Raw genomic sequence first — 16,560 nt, forward strand, 5'->3', positions numbered from 1 at the left:
GTAGAAATCATAGGTGGCATCACATTTTGGATTAAAATAAAAATGTCTCCTGAAAAAATAAATACATTTCTGAAAGTGTTTCGCCTCCTAAAACAATTATTCCTAAAGATTATTATAGTAAAGATTAGAGAGGAAGGATGGATATTTATTCTGTATGCTTGAAAACACTTTTTGCATAGCACTGTTTCCCTCATCTAGGTACTCTGCAACCACTAAGGAGAAACAATTTTAAAATATTAAAAAGTGTAATGTAAAAGCGGGTAGCTGTTTTACACTTTAAAAAAATAAAATGCCTAGTTTTCCAGTTCATAGTATTTCTCAATACCTTTCGTGCTTATGCTAGAAGTTTGATTACAGAGCAGTCAATTGTGCTAAATACAACACTGACTAATAATGCTATCGAACACATAACGTAAAGTGACGACAAACAACCTATAATTATTTTCATACGCTCAGAGTGATATTTGTGTTGTTTCAGTTGAAGTGAAAGCGAAGCAGCTGACCACAAAATAATGTTATAAGAATATTGTGTTACATCCTGTGTCCTACATAACCTTTCTTTGATTATGTGACCTTTAAGTTGCTGAAGGTTGCCTCAGAATTTGGCTCAGTTCAGTCAAAACAGATGTTCCCTTTGCAGGTATACTGTAAGGACTTTTTTCTCAGTTGGATTTAGAACACAGCAAGTGAGCCCTTTCCTGACCGATCATATAGATCCTAGCATTTGTAAATCAAGTTCTGGGCTGACAACAGCAGGTCCACATTCCGTCACCCTTTCTCAGCTAGCAAGGCCACTTGACTGCTGTGAGAACTGCTCTTATCATGTCATCAAATCAAAGCATGTTGAGAAGGGGGAATGCAAGAGGCATCTGCAGAATTCCCACAATGTAGTGACTTTGGAACACTGACAGATGCATCTGTCATTTTATACCTTCAACTAACCTGCTGTCCGCTGGCTTGACATAGTAAAGCTGTCCAAGAGTAACTCGAGCTCTCTTAGGTTGTTTTCACATGTCTCTGTTAAGAAGGACTGGTGTTTCTTGGCCTTTATTTGATAGAAGGTGGGAAAAGACAAAAATAAATAAGCAGCAAACAAGGAAGAGACTCAACATTTTAATACAGGGCAAACTACATCAAGATAAATATTTCATATTCCCCAAAACAAGAGAATACAACACAGCATCAAAATCAGTCAAGTTTCACAAACATTTTAATGACCTTATTCTACTATAAGAATATTTTACTAAACCATAATCATCAGCTGCCTACATACAAAAGTGACAGAAGTTCTTTGCTGTACCATGAAAGGATATCTGGAAAAGCACAAATCAAGGTGCCCTTCCACAGTCAAGGAGGGATGGAAATCAATGACTTGGCATTCTGTAAAAATTCTGTACCTCCTATAGATACAACCTGTTGGCAGCAATTCACAGTTACCTCTTCCCTGCCAAGTAGTGATTTCTTCAAATCTAAGAAACCTTCTATTTCTGGGTTACTTCCCAGTAGCAAAAGGTCCCTTTCAGCCCTTAATTTCTATGATTTTATGACACATAAAGCTCTTCAGCACCCTGCACTAGATTTTCTTATAGTAAACTCTTCACTGGGGAACAAATTAAAAGGTTAGTCAATTTTTTTTTAAAAGGGCATATTTTAAAGTATGCAAACATTTTAGAGTACAATTTTTTTTAAATACTATTAAGCCAATCAAATGATCTTTGCTCATAGCCTAAATTAATATAATTGGGTGTTGACTTACCTTACTATACTATTTATACTACCTTACAATAATCACATATTGATGCAAGAGAAGCACCTAGGACCAGGCAGAACTGGGGCTGCATTGAATTAGGCCAATCATTCTTAAATGGGGTGATGTGGTACTCCTGGGTGCTGCAAAAACTCTTTAAGTGTACCTGCTTCTAGAAGCTGTATGCAGAGGCAGACCAGGAAGCAACTGAGGCAGGACAGAGCCAGTGGCAGCACTGCCCCTTTCAGGGTGGGGAGTGAACGTGAATGTGCATCGCTCAGAAGGCAGGTATGAAATTCGTGACCTCACTGTGCTGAGGCACATGAAGTAGGAAGCAGAAGCCTACCAAATGCCCTCTGCCTTGCACAGCATTGCCAGTTGCAAAATATGAGGAATGCATGCACTCCACAGGCAGGTCCCAGAGTTAAGAGGATTTAAGAAACAACCTTAAGGAGGTGGGATCCTGTGGTTGCCCCTTGCAGTGCTGGCATCTCTGACTAGGACTGTTCCTGCCAGCATGGTGGCAGCTGCTCTTCTAGCCAAGGGAGGCAGGCCTGAACCATATCAGAGACTCAATTAATTTGACATCTAGACTACTAAAAAAAGAGCAATGCCATTTAATTTTCCTTGGTCACAGTGGTTCTCAACTGAAGCACTACTAAATGCAGAAAAGTTATCAAGGGGCACCTTGAGTCTGGCAGTCTGTTCCACTGTTTTAATGTGGGCTCACCAGATTGGCTTAAGAAAATTATCCTGGGCTAGAAACAGTGCCAGTGAACTCTGAGCGACTCCAGGGATGGAGCAGGGGAGCCCTGCCCTGCGGAAAAGAAGTCAATCAAAAGAAGGGGTTTTCAATCCCTCATTCGCATGGAAGGGGGATGGATGGGGTTGTGGGCCAGCCACCCTGAGCCCTGGTTGGCCAGTTTGCAAGCCAGGGAGGGACTGCTCGAGCGGATAAATGCAGCAGCCAAACTGGCACGTGGGGGCTGCTGATAGTGACTCCAGAGAACGACGCAGAAGGCTTAAGAAGAGCTGGGGTGAGCTGACCCAGCAGAGAGACCCCTCTGAAGAGCCTCAAAGGCCCTGGGAGAAAAAGGCAGTGGCAGTTGGCCATGCCTCCAGCCCTGCAGCAGAAAGGGAGCTGTGGCCAGGGCTTGGGGTAGAGAGTTGGTGCCCCAAGGCCCGCTCACAGAGTGCTGGACGTGTCGGGCGTCCCGGAGGCTAGGGGTGGCAGTCAGCCCCCCACTCCTCCGCAGAGAAGCAGCAGCGGCTAGAAGCATAGGTGGCATCCTTATCTGGAGCAGGAAGCTGGGCCGGTGAGTTGAGGAAATCCCTTACGTTCCCCGGGGAAGCGGGACAGCAGCAGGCAAGGCATTGGGATCCTAAGGAGCGGCAGAGCACCAGTACAAGGGTCCCCAGGAGCTGGGGGCACAGGCCACTGCTTGGAGCTAGACTGGTGAGCCACGAGCCATGTGGGGTGCCTGGCCAGTCACCTGGAACAGGGGTTTAGAGCAGAGACCCTCTGCCACTGACTGCCCCAGAGGGGACTCAGTCCTGTTCCTTATTCTGCAGCTGATTGTCATTGGATGGAGTCCCTGAGCTTTGTGCTTGGGTCATGCCAGTTGCTGCAGGAGCCTACTCTGTTGCTTGCCCTTTTGGTTGCCACGGAGAGTCACCCTTCAGCCTCTTTGGGGGGTTGGATCCAATTTGATTGCTGCAGACCAGAAGAGCTTACACTGTTGCAGTCTGTCGCTTATTGGGAAGCCTGTTGGAGCTGCTGGAAGCGAACACCCTGCTTCCTTGCTGTAGCATCTCAACAGTGGCTGAAAGCTGCCAGTTATCCTACCTGTGGTTCTTGAGTCAAGGGTTGACTAATGCATTCTGGTTTGTTTTGCTATTTAAGTTCACTTGTAAATAACCTTTCCTATTATTCTTGTTTTGTAAATAAAGTGTAAATAGTTAAATTAGTTAAGTGTTAGACCTTCTTGGGACCACGGGCTGCTCTGTGGGGAGCAGGGGCCGGCTGGAAAGTAAATGGGTCCTGGCCAGAAGCCCTGCCCCACTCTCACCACACCATCCCTGATATTTGGGCAGAGGTGGCAACTGTTGGGCTGCCACCCAGGTTACAACAGTTAAGAACCATAGGGCACAGTCCAGATGCACATACAGACATGGTCCTTCTTAAATACCCAAACAGCCCACAATTACAGGAATATATTGTCCACTTGTGGAAAAGCATTAGCTAAAAAAAGGAAACATTTTTATACTTTTAATTTCAAATTATAAGGAGTAAGAAGACATAAGTTCCATATTTTTCATTTCTGAGTCTTTCTAGTTACTCATTAACTAATCTCCCATTCCAAGTTACAAAGTGTGACTAAAATAATTTTCCTTCCTATTTGGTCATAACAAAAAAAAATGTTCATCTTTTTGACCCTAAGAAAAATGTCCCTATATTCAGCCCTATACTTTCTATTACCCAGAGGCCAATATACCATTATGCTGCACTGCATATCCAAAGATCCTAGCAGTTTTCCAATGTGGGAAACATCTTTCTCAAAAAGCTCACTTTTGTGCAGATAGCATATCACTGGCAAACTGGAGGACAAGTAATGCATGTAATTCTCTGCTGCATTCTCCACTATTGAGTTTAAATATTTTATAAATTTGCTTTACTGTTTCAATTTTAATTATATATACTGTATATCTACTAATACATTATTCATATGTGTTTCAATGTTGGCTCCCCTGTAGCATTTACACGGGTTTCCCTGTGTGAGAGTTTGTACTATACTTCATAAAGAATTCCAACACCACTAAAATTCTAATATACATATGAACTTGTATTTGCAAAATTCTAACATATTCATATTTTAAAAGAAGCTTACTTAGTCCCTACTATGAAAAGGAACATAGAACAATATGGTCAATATCACATGAAAAGAAAGCACTTATTTTATATGTAAGCCACTCCAGGACAGGCAAAGTCATACTAAAACTAGCTGGCAAAATCTCTTCCCATAGAAGAGTCTTATTGAAACAAGCCAAGCATATAAGGATTTTTAACCCTCCCTTCAAAGTTATGTTTTGTTTTATTATTTGGCCATGCTTTAATCAGCACATTCCAATTGATTTGATCTTTGCAAATGATTTTCAGCATTTACCACCTTTTGGCTCTCATGTTTGCTGACTGTGTTTACAGTTTCCATCCCAACTTCAGTCTCTGTTTCTCAACTGCAGTAAAGATCAAAAGGAAATTCCTTAGACTGGCCAGCAATTCTACATTTGAGCCACAAACAATTTAGCTTCCTTGGTTTTTAACTTTTTCATTCCCTTGCTTTCACCATTGCAAAGTTAAGGGGGGGAAAAGTCAAAGGCTACAAAATAGGAATCATGAATAGATGTGAATTTCCACAGCACTAAACATACCAAAGTGTTTCTCAGCTCCTAATGAAAGATATTTAATGATAATGAGCGATGCCCTAAACTAGAGGCCAGACTGGACATACACCTGGCAAAATGGTGGCCCCAAGTATTTTTGCAGGTTCCAGACATACACTAGTAAAATGCTTTAAATTTATATATATCCTGAAAATAAACTTTTAGCTCCTCCACTGAAAAAGAAACCATTCTAAATGTAAACTAACACAATGCTGAGCCTGTGGAAAGAAAGAAGCAATAGTTCTTGGGCCAGTCTTCCCAGTTGCTTCTGAAGTACAAAATATCTTAAATGCAACAAAACTACTTCAGATCCTTCATGTTATAGGGCAAGAGTTTGGAGAGACATGGTAGGAGCTGTGTGGGGCACAAGTCAACTGATCTGACAGATTCAGATCAGTCTAATTTATACCTTTTCAATCCTTAAACTCAAATATCATCCACAGCCCTTCTACGCTCCCTGCATAAAGGTGCTACGTAGCTGGTTTATTCAGAACTCTCTTACAAAAACCCATGAATATCCATCATAAAAAGACTATTTCTAGCACACACAAGGTGTAAACATACACCTTCATGTTTCCATTAAATCAGCTCTACGTGGGAAAAATGGCAGTAAACGCCTATAAAAATCCTTGCGTTATCACTTGGTTTTATCGTATGGGATTTTACAAGCATTCAGGGTAAGATTAAATGAAGTTAAAAATGGCCATTTAATTGAAGTCAGGATGGGGGCAGAGGGGTAGCAGGGGACCTTGGAGGGATCAAGGGGGCAAGCAGGGACTTCAGGGGGCATTGGTGGGGTCCAGAAAGATTTGGGGTGGGGGAAAATCAGGGGAAATAGGAGAGGATTCTCTAATCCTGACACCCCCCCCCCACCAACCCTCCAGGCTACACCCCTGATGCCATCAAACTGCCCCCCATCTCACAAACCGCTTCCACGGCAATTCACTGGTCCCAGGATCCTGAAGGATCCTGACTGAAGTAAGTCAGGGTGGGGGGAGGGGCAGGAAGATCAGGGGGTATTGATGGGATGGGGGGGCTACCTCCCAGACCAGGGGCTTTTCTTTAGCTCCAAACTCCCTCCAGGTACAGATAAACAGCCCCCCCAAAAAACCAACCCCCATTCTGCCTGTCCCCCCCCCCCCATTTACTTCCTCAACTCCTGGCACTAGTAAACACCAGTAAAACTGGCACCAGGAACGCATTATCGGATGGAAGTGTTGGCAGGCTCGGGGTGGGGGCTGGCTGGTCCACAGGGGAGCAGAGTGGTCCATCTTGGAGTGGGAGAAGGGGCTGAAGGGCTAAAAGTACCTCGGTACCAGAGGAGGGTAAGGAAAGGCATAGTGGCCCTGGGGCTGGGGCCAGCAGCTGGGCTTGTGCTGCAAACCACACAGTTCAGTTACACTGGTCTCAGTGGACCTGAATAAATTAGTCTGTGTCGGAGGTACAGCTAACTTGGAACAAGTCAGCCATTTTTAGACCAATCTGACCTTCCCAAACTTCTGTACATTTCTTACTTGTATTGCCCAAACTAGACAGCTAAGTGTTAGGTCTGCACCTAGGCAAACTAAGTTAGATCATGTGGCCACTTTTAATCTCCCCCAAACATCTGTATCTAGCCTATACGTCTACCCCACACCCGTGAAGCATTCCATTCTCATCTGAGCCATTTTGCCTCAAAATATTATGGAAGAGTCCTACTGCATCCCATTCTGTCTAATTCTCAGGGTTCTTCAGAGTCTGAGATTGAGGGACATTACAAAAGGAAGCCACTTCCCTTAAAGGGCTGTCAGCCATTCTATTTCAAAGACTCCCTGGTTAACCTTTGTTCTGTTGCAAAATGACTCCCAAAATCAACTGGTTATTTAATGTTAAACGTTTTGTTTGAAAATATATAGGAGTGGCTGGCAAACAAGATCCGTCATTCACTGCAGTCCAGGTCGACAAACCCCGAGAAATAACTTACTTTATAGGACTTCTGGATTGAAAAATCCTACTCCTTCTCAAATATATTATGAAACTGTTTACACTTTATGTTATAGTAGTGGTCTTGTAGCCGTGCCAGTTCAGAGATTATGCTTGATAATATCATTTACTGGACCAACTTCATAGTTGGAAGAACTATAAAGTTTGCAGGGATGTGCAGACAGCAGATCATGGCTCTGCCCTGGGCCCTGGCGCCACACTATCATTGCTCCACAAATCCACCCTGCGATCCTGGCCCCACGTCCATTTCATTCCCGGAAACCACTCCCCACCCACCTGCTGCTCCAACCCATCCACCCAGCCCCGTGCCCTGCCCACATTGATCTTGCCCCCAGCAGTAGGCGTAGGGCGGATGAGCTGAAGCACCCAAGCAGCAGGGCTGGGCCCAGCAAGGGCAGCAGTTGGAAGGAGTCACCACCGCCAGAGAAATGGAATCTCACTGCTACATTGTCCCAGTTCCACTGTGCGCCTAGGGGTGATGGGACTGACTGCACATATAACAGCCTGGGCAGCACCTACACCTGGGCTGGATAGGGCCAAGGGACCCCCCACAGGGCAGACAAAGTCCCTTAACAGGCTGAATCCGGCCCCCAGGCCATATTCTGCCCACCCCTCATCTAGAGAACTCTCAAGGTTTTGTGCACAAAGTTCACCTATTGCTGAAATGATTTTTTTCCCCCAAACAAGTATCATTACCACATGGAGCTAATACATAAGTTGCTTTATTAAAGCATGTGTCCAGCTTGAGCAAACCATGGCTGCAAAGACTACAATATATGGATCACATGACTACAGTAGTGAAAGATAGATCCTCAGCTAGTATAAACCAGCAGAGTTCCACTGACATCTATATAGAATGGTACACTGCTTGTGGATCTGGCCCTATAATTACATTTTTTAGAATGGCTGTCACCCACTGGGTAAACATCAAGGACTTCTACATCCAGGTTTGCTTAATTTAATTTTGGCTAAAATTTTTCTTCCTAGCTCACTCACTACTTATCTGATTTTACATTTGTTAGTTATACCAGTGACTGGGTTTTTATGCTTATATCATTTTAGCTTGCAAGCTAATTATATCTACTGCATGTGAATGAAGACTGAAAAAGTAAACTTCACAAGCAAGTGGCATTCTAACAAAAACTAATTATATAAAATATAACAAGATACTTATTTTGTGGTCTGCTTCTCCCCTATCCAAACGTTCCCCACTGTTGCTGGAAAACTATAGAAGAAACCTTCATTCTGAATAAATGTATCTTAAAATACAGCATGTCAAAAAGCCACTAGGGGCTTTTAATTTTTAATAAGAAGCTTTTTCCCCCAGTTTTCTTCCCCGTTCATACATACAAATTAGTAAGCTACCGACTGGTGATAAAATAGAAAAATCCATATTTTTAGCATTCTTGTACTAGTTTATGTACCACATACACATCATCCATCCCCAGATCACACCTTTTGTTCTTGCTAAGATTGTTGCAATGACAACTAACCTGGAGAGAACTGAAAAAATGACTGCAGAAGAGTATCTATCTGGGGACCTTTTTCTGTGATTAAAAAGAACTAAATTATTAGGGAAATAAATAAAAACAAACATATTTATATTTAAAATGCTATAGCCATAATAACTAAGAGGAAAGAGCAAAACAAAAGTTTTAATCTTTTTATTTTAAAAGTCAATGTAAATTGTTCCACTGAAATATTGGAATTACAACAATCTATCAAAATCGGGGTACTCTGATTTACATAGGACAACTTTCTATTCACTGAGGTATTTTCTTAAAGTACTGACATGAAATTCTGGCAACAATCTATCACTAGTTCCATTAAACAAATCAAGTCCTTTGATTTTTCAGCATTTTGCACTAGCTCTACTTAAGCAATGCATGCATACAGAATGCTCCTGCCATGGCTACAAACCAACATCAGTCACATCCATCCTTTGAGAAACCATTTTCTTCCATAACAAAGTGCAATTATCAAGATGTCCATGTCTGTTGCTCTGGACAAACCCTAAAAAGCCTCATGGGATAAGTAGTACTAAAAATGTCCTGGGGCACAAGAAAGTGCATCTGAACAGTTGTCCCGAACTTGCATCATTGGCTCGATGGCAGAAAAGCAGCAGTGCATTCAGCCACTCACTAAACAGCGACTGCAAAGGTGATGTGTATACACACCAATCCCGTGACATATATTTCAAAACAAACAGGGGTACAACTGGTTCTGTGACAAATACAACATCTGTGTAACAGCACAGTCTGGCCCTTTAGTCAGCCCTGTAGTCGAAGCCCAGCTTTGGGCTAGTACTCAGCTAAAAACCCAAAGGAAGAGCAGGGCAGCTCAAGCTAGGGGGGAAAACAGCAGTCTATGTGTAGCAGACAGACACAAGAAACTCATTACCAGGAAGGATCCAGAGTAAAAAGGCCTTTCCTGCTGTGCTGTGAAGGGCCACAAGCTTTGAAGGGCTACAAGCTTTCACTGAAAGGACTGATGAGGAGCCCTTCTGAGGCAAAGCCAGCTTGCAAGGCAGCAGGGTCACCAGCCCATATAAAGACAGTGTTTTCATTTAAGGATAGGCTGACGAACCTCTCTCCTGTCCCAAACCAGCCTACAGGCTAGGGACAAACATTACACATAAACCGGTTTAAGTGATCAGAAACTGGTTTAAACCTGTAATAGACCAGATGTTCAGTGCATATAAACCAATTTAAAAATGGCTAAAACCAGTTCGAGATAAACCTGGTTGAATGAAGTATCAGACTTAACTGACTTGGCTCAAATCACTTTATTCAATGTCTGTCCCAGACTCCTTCCTGGTTTAAGTTAAATCAGAGTCCCCCAGCATCCTGGCATGCTCTCTGGGGTGGGTGGGGCTATCTGCTCCACAGCAGAGCTGGTCCCTCCCCTCTGCTCCCTGGCTGCAACTCTGGCACAGACTGCAGGATGCTTTTATGAGCCAAAGAGAGGCAAAGCGCTGCTCGACCTGGTGCTGGCTACTGGGGAGGACCTAGTCGGCGACCTAGTGATCGATGGGAAGCTGGGTGACAGCGACCACGAGCTGATCACCTTCACCATCCGCCGAAAAGCTGGCAAGTCAGTCAGCAACACGCAAGTCCTCGACTTCAGGAAAGCCGACTTTGACAAGCTCAGGAGGCTTGTCAGTGAGGCCCTAAGGGACTGTGACCACAGGGAGAGGGGAGTTCAAGAAGAGTGGTTGCTCCTCAAGGGAGCGATCCTCAATGCACAAACTAAGTCTATTCCATCTTGGAAAAAAGGCAGCAAGAGGGGACAGCAGCCCCCCTGGCTCTCCAGGGACCTAGCAGACCTCCTGAGGCTAAAAAGAAAGGCCTACAAAGGATGGAGGATGGGAGTCACCTCCAAGGAGGATTATTCTGCACTGGTCCGGTCCTGTAGGGAGCAGACCAGGAAAGCCAAAGCTGCAACTGAATTCCAGCTAGCTTTGAGCATCAAGGACAATAAAAAGCCCTTTTTCAGATATGTGGGGAGCCGGAGGAAAAGCAGGGGCAACGTTGGACCCCTGCTGAACCAGATGGGGCAACTGACAACTGACGCCCAGGAAAAAGCCAACCTATTAAATAGGTACTTTGCGTCGGTCTTTCATCAGCCCCATGGGACGCCCGTGCCCACTACAGGGCCGGGAAGTCCGGGTGAGGGTGATCCCCTGCCCTCCATTAATGCTGATTTTGTGAAGGAACATCTTGAGAAGCTGGATACCTTCAAGTCAGCCGGCCCTGACAATCTTCACCCCAGGGTACTCAAGGAGCTGGCGAGCATCATAGCCCAGCCTCTAGCGCGGATCTTTGAAAACTCTTGGCGCTCTGGTGTAGTGTCCGAAGACTGGAAGAAGGCCAACGTGGTGCCTATCTTCAAGAAAGGGAGGAAAGTGGATCCGGCTAACTATAGGCCCATCAGCCTGACTTCTATCCCGGGGAAGATCTTAGAAAAGTTTATTAAGGAGGCCATCCTTAATGGACTGGCCGACGCCAACATCTTAAGGGATAGCCAGCATGGGTTTGTTGCGGGTAGGTCTTGCTTGACCAATTTCATTTCCTTCTACGACCAGGTGACCTATCACCTGGACAAGGGAGATGAGATTGATGTCATATATCTTGACTTCAAAAAAGCCTTCGATCTGGTGTCCCATGATCGTCTTTTGGAGAAACTGGCCAACTGTCGCCTTGGGTCCCCCACGATCCACTGGCTGGAAAATTGGCTCCGGGGTCGGACCCAGAGGGTAGTAATTGATGGAAGTCACTCATTGTGGTGTCCTGTGACCAGTGGGGTCCCCCAGGGCTCTGTCCTTGGACCCATACTGTTCAACATCTTCATTAATGATGTGGACACTGGAGTCAGAAGCGGACTGGCCAAGTTCGCCGATGACACCAAACTTTGGGGCAAAGCATCCACGCCAGAAGACAGGCAGGTGATCCAGGCTGACCTGGACAGGCTCAGCAAGTGGGCGGATGAGAATCTGATGGTGTTCAACGCCGATAAATGCAAGGTTCTCCACCTTGGGGAAAAAAAACCCGCAGCATCCTTATAGGCTCGGCAGTGCTATGTTGGTTAGCACTATGGAAGAAAGAGACTTGGGGGTCATCATTGACCACAAGATGAACATGAGCCTGCAATGTGATGCTGCGGCTAGTAAAGCGCCCAAAACGCTGGCTTGCATCCGTAGATGCTTCTCAAGCAAATCCCGGGACGTCATTCTCCCCCTGTACTCGGCCTTAGTGAGGCCGCAGCTGGAGTACTGTGTCCAGTTTTGGGCTCCACAATTCAAAAAGGATGTGGAGAAGCTTGAGAGAGTCCAGAGAAGAGCCACGCGCATGATCAGAGGTCAGGGAAGCAGACCCTACGATGACAGGCTGAGAGCCCTGGGGCTCTTTAGCCTGGAAAAACGCAGGCTCAGGGGTGATCTGATGGCCACCTATAAGTTTATCAGGGGTGACCACCAGTATCTAGGGGAACGTTTGTTCACCAGAGCGCCCCAAGGGATGACGAGGACGAATGGTCACAAACTACTACAAGATCGTTTCAGGCTGGACATAAGGAAGAATTTCTTTATTGTCCGAGCCCCCAAGGTCTGGAACAGCCTGCCACCGGAGGTTGTTCAAGCGCCTTCATTGAACACCTTCAAGATGAAACTGGATGCTTATCTTGCTGGGATCCTATGACCCCAGCTGACGTCCTGCCCTTTAGGCGGGGGGCTGGACTCGATGATCTTCCGAGGTCCCTTCCAGCCCTAATGTCTATGAAATCTATGAATTCTACCCCCCCTTATCACTCCCTGCTAAGCAGGAATTCCCTCCTCCCCTCTGCCTTGCTGAGGAGGTGTCTGTGTATTAGCTAGCAGACCACATGCTGGCTATGGTGGGTGCTAAATCAACAGATAGAATCAACAAGTAGCTCAGATTGTCCCTGTGTTGTTTTCTTAATTGGGTGATAAACACTGTTATCAATTCTATGTCGGGCTAATCAGAGCTCCTGCAGGAGTCTGGCCACACCCCCCTCAGCTCCATGCTATGGAAGGAAGGGGAGGCTGCTCTAGTGCCCCCCACCCCCCCCCCCAGCTTCTAGCCAGAGCCACTGCAGGCATGTGCCTGCATTTCTGGGATGTCTGTCTGGTCACAAAACTGATTTAGCTTAGCCAGGTTACACTAACCTGAAAAGATCGAATCAATTCAGGCTCAGGCTTTTTGAATATCTGTCCCTAGCCCAAGACAGCAGTCTCACAAACCTGCTTATAGGCTGTATGTAGCCTACATTATTCCCAAGGGCTCTGATCCTACAAAACATTTTTTCTTAAAGCATGTAAATTTCCAGGAGTTCACCTCTTTACAAGATAAACACATAAGAAAGAGCATGAGTCCTTGTTTACAAAGTACTGAACAACAAACCGAGGCTCAATCCTGTAAACTTACAAATACTTATGCATGTGCTTTGCTTTAAGCATCCAGCTTTTTTCTGAAGTCAAATACGTTAAGCATAGTAAACAAAACAAAGCACGTACACATCAATGATTGCAGAACTGCACCCAAGTCACTCCTTAACAGCAAACAAAAACAAGATTTCCATCCAAAGGAAAGTTTCATGTGCATTTTTAGTGGACATGTTTATTCAGTAAAGGTCTTTTTAGATGTAATGCTTTTTTCTCTGGCTCTACAATTATCTGATTGATAAATACCTAGCTCTATTTTTATTTATTTTAAAGCCCCTGGGATTTCAAAAGGAATGGGCAAATCCCACTGAAGTTCAACAAGAGTTCAGGCTTTTCAGAGAATCTCTCATTCTGAATAAGAAAGCAATACAATAACTATACATTTATAAAATTAACTTGTTAGGGTTAACCTATTAAAATAAAACTCCTCAAAATGGCTTAAATGTTCATCAGAGAGCGATTCTAGTGCATTACTTAGCCAAGGAGATCTGTGGAAGAACCTTTTGATGTAAGAAATATGGACAGTAAAATGAGTTTAACCGAATAAAGTGTTTAAAGGATGGCTATTTAAGTTTCATGGAAAAAACTTTGCATGTATACAAATTACTGATACAACTCTCCCATTAACACATACAAGTTTTACCTAAATAAATAACCATTTGCATATCTAATCATTTTAAATGCAATTTAGGTGTTTAACTTTGAAAATTTAACCATGACATGTTTGAAACATTTCTGTCTATAAGGATTTCAATTCAGAGAAAAACTCTTATGCGAGCTATGAAGGTTGTCTCTACTCATGATACCACTTAACCTCATTTCTAACACAACCTAAAAATGTTTAAACTGCTATCCTGAGAAGAGGAGGCCTTCCTAACTCAAGGACTAAATCATACAACAACTTCCTATTTGTTGAGCTAGCTCTATTTCAAAGTTGGATTAAAATTAAAAATATAAAACACAAAAACCAAGTATTAGGCAATCATGCTTCTAAATAGCCATGAAAAATCCTCCTACGTTTATTAAACCAAACAAAATCTTAAACATATCCTGCACAGAGCAAAATAAATAATCTACTCTGGATTAATACCGAAAATTACTGAGAAGAGAATCTGCTCCTTAGAATTTATAAGGCACTTTATATTTTTCCAGGGAGAGATCACCAAAGAGGAGTATACCTCCTCTGCTTGCGCTTGTAGGGAGGCATTTAGACGGGCCAAAGCTACCATGGAGCTGAGGATGGCATCCCAAGTAAAGGACAACAAGAAATTGTTTTTTAGATATATAGGGAGTAAAAGAAAGGCCCAGGGAGGAATAGGACCCCTACTAAATGGACAGAAGCAATTGGTGACAGACAGGGGGGACAAGGCTGAACTCCTCAACGAGTTCTTTGCCTCAGTGTTCCTAAGAGAGGGGCAGGACAAGGCTCCCGCTGGGATTGTAGAGAGGCAGCAGCATGGTGCCAGACTACCATGCATAGACCCCGAGATAGTGCAGAGTCACTTGGAAGAACTGGATGCCTTTAAGTCGGCAGGCCCGGATGAGCTCCATCCGAGGGTACTGAAGGCACTGGCCGACGTCATTGCACAGCCACTGGCGGGAATATTTGAACGCTCGTGGCGCACGGGCCAAGTCCCGGAGGACTGGAAAAGGACCAATGTGGTCCCCATTTTCAAGAAGAGGAGGAAAGAGGACCCAGGCAACTATAGGCCAGTCAGTCTCACTTCCATCCTTGGAAAAGTCTTTGAAAAAATTATCAAGGCTATCATTTGCAAGAGCCCGGCAGGACAAATTATGCTGAGGGGAAACCAGCACGGGTTCATAGCAGGCAGATCATGCCTGACTAATCTAGTCTCTTTTTATGACCAGGTTATGAAACGCCTGGACACAGGAGTAGGGGTGGATGTCGTATACTTAGACTTCAGGAAGGCCTTCGATACGATATCCCACCCCATACTGGTGAACAAGTTAAGAGGCTGTGACTTGGATGACTACACAGTCCGGTGGGTGGCGAATTGGCTAGAGGGTCGCACCCAGAGAGTTGTGGTGGATGGGTCGGTTTCGACCTGGAAGGGTGTGGGCAGTGGGGTCCCGCAGGGCTCGGTCCTTGGACCGATACTCTTTAATGTCTTCATCAGCGACTTGGACGAGGGAGTGAAGTGTACTCTGTCCAAGTTTGCGGATGACACAAAGCTAAGGGGAGAAGTGGACATGCCGGAGGGCAGGGAACAGCTGCAAGCAGACCTGGATAGGTTGGACAAGTGGGCAGAAACCAACAGAATGCAGTTCAACAAGGAGAAATGCAAAGTGCTGCACCTAGGGAGGAAAAATGTCCAGCACACCTACTGCCTAGAAAATGACCTGCTGGGTGGCACGGAAGTGGAAAGGGATCTTGGAGTCCTAGTGGACTCCAAGATGAACATGAGTCGGCAGTGTGACGAAGCCATCAGAAAAGCTAATGGCACTTTATCGTGCATCAGCAGATGCATGACGAATAGATCCAAAGAGGTGATACTTCCCCTCTATCGGGCGCTGGTCAGACCGCAGTTGGAGTACTGCGTGCAATTCCAGGCACCGCACTTCATGAGGGATGCAGATAACCTGGAGAGGGTCCAGAGAAGGGCCACTCGTATGGTTAAGGGCTTGCAGACCAAGCCCTACGAGGAGAGACTAGAGAACCTGGACCTCTTCGGCCTCCACAAGAGAAGGTTGAGAGGCGACCTTGTGGCTGCCTATAAGTTCATCACGGGGGTACAGAAGGGAATTGGTGAGGTTTTATTCACCAAGGCGCCCCCGGGGGTTACAAGAAATAATGGCCACAAGCTAGCAGAGAGCAGATTTAGACTAGACATTAGGAAGAACTTCTTCACAGTTCGAGTGGCCAAGGTCTGGAATGGGCTCCCAAGGGAGGTGGTGCTCTCCCCTACCCTGGGGGTCTTCAAGAGGAGGTTGGATATGCATCTAGCTGGGGTCATCTAGACCCAGCACTCTTTCCTGCTTATGCAGGGGGTCGGACTCAATGATCTACTGAGGTCCCTTCTGACCCTAACATCTGTGAATCTATGAAACACAGTTCAGGGTGTTTTATACTCTACTCATCAATTCATGTAACATCACTACTACATAATCTAGTTATAGTTACAGTTATTTATAGCCTAGAAAAAGTTAACCATTCTTGCAGACTTTCTAAATTCTGTACACTATATATTAACATGATTAAAATACGTTAATTGTGATTTCTAATAATAGAAACATTTTGGTGAGGAATCTGAAATACTAACATATCTATATGAATGCAAAATTATTTAATATAAACTTCAAGAGAGAGAATTAATTTTAAATGACTACTATTTCTCATTATGTTTTTTAAGTAATGGATGGATTCCTGAAATTTCAGTAAAATAAAAGTTAGTGTTTAAAGAAAGAGTTC

The 16,560-nt window shown here is 44.5% G+C and overlaps 1 protein-coding gene across 5 annotated transcripts in view; it reads right to left on the reverse strand.

Annotated features, from left to right (window-relative positions):
* CCDC171 (coiled-coil domain containing 171) overlaps positions 1 to 16,560 on the reverse strand; it is a 356,091-nt gene that overhangs the window by 205,556 nt on the left and 133,975 nt on the right. For all 5 annotated transcript variants that reach the window (XM_059724699.1, XM_059724700.1, XM_059724702.1 and 2 more), the window contains one exon: positions 943 to 1,045. In XM_059724699.1, coding sequence (XP_059580682.1) covers positions 943 to 1,045 — 103 coding nt within the window. The remainder of the gene's footprint in view (positions 1 to 942; positions 1,046 to 16,560) is intronic.

This window comes from Alligator mississippiensis, chromosome 3, assembly GCF_030867095.1.
Source record: "Alligator mississippiensis isolate rAllMis1 chromosome 3, rAllMis1, whole genome shotgun sequence".
Taxonomy (NCBI): domain Eukaryota; kingdom Metazoa; phylum Chordata; order Crocodylia; family Alligatoridae; genus Alligator; species Alligator mississippiensis.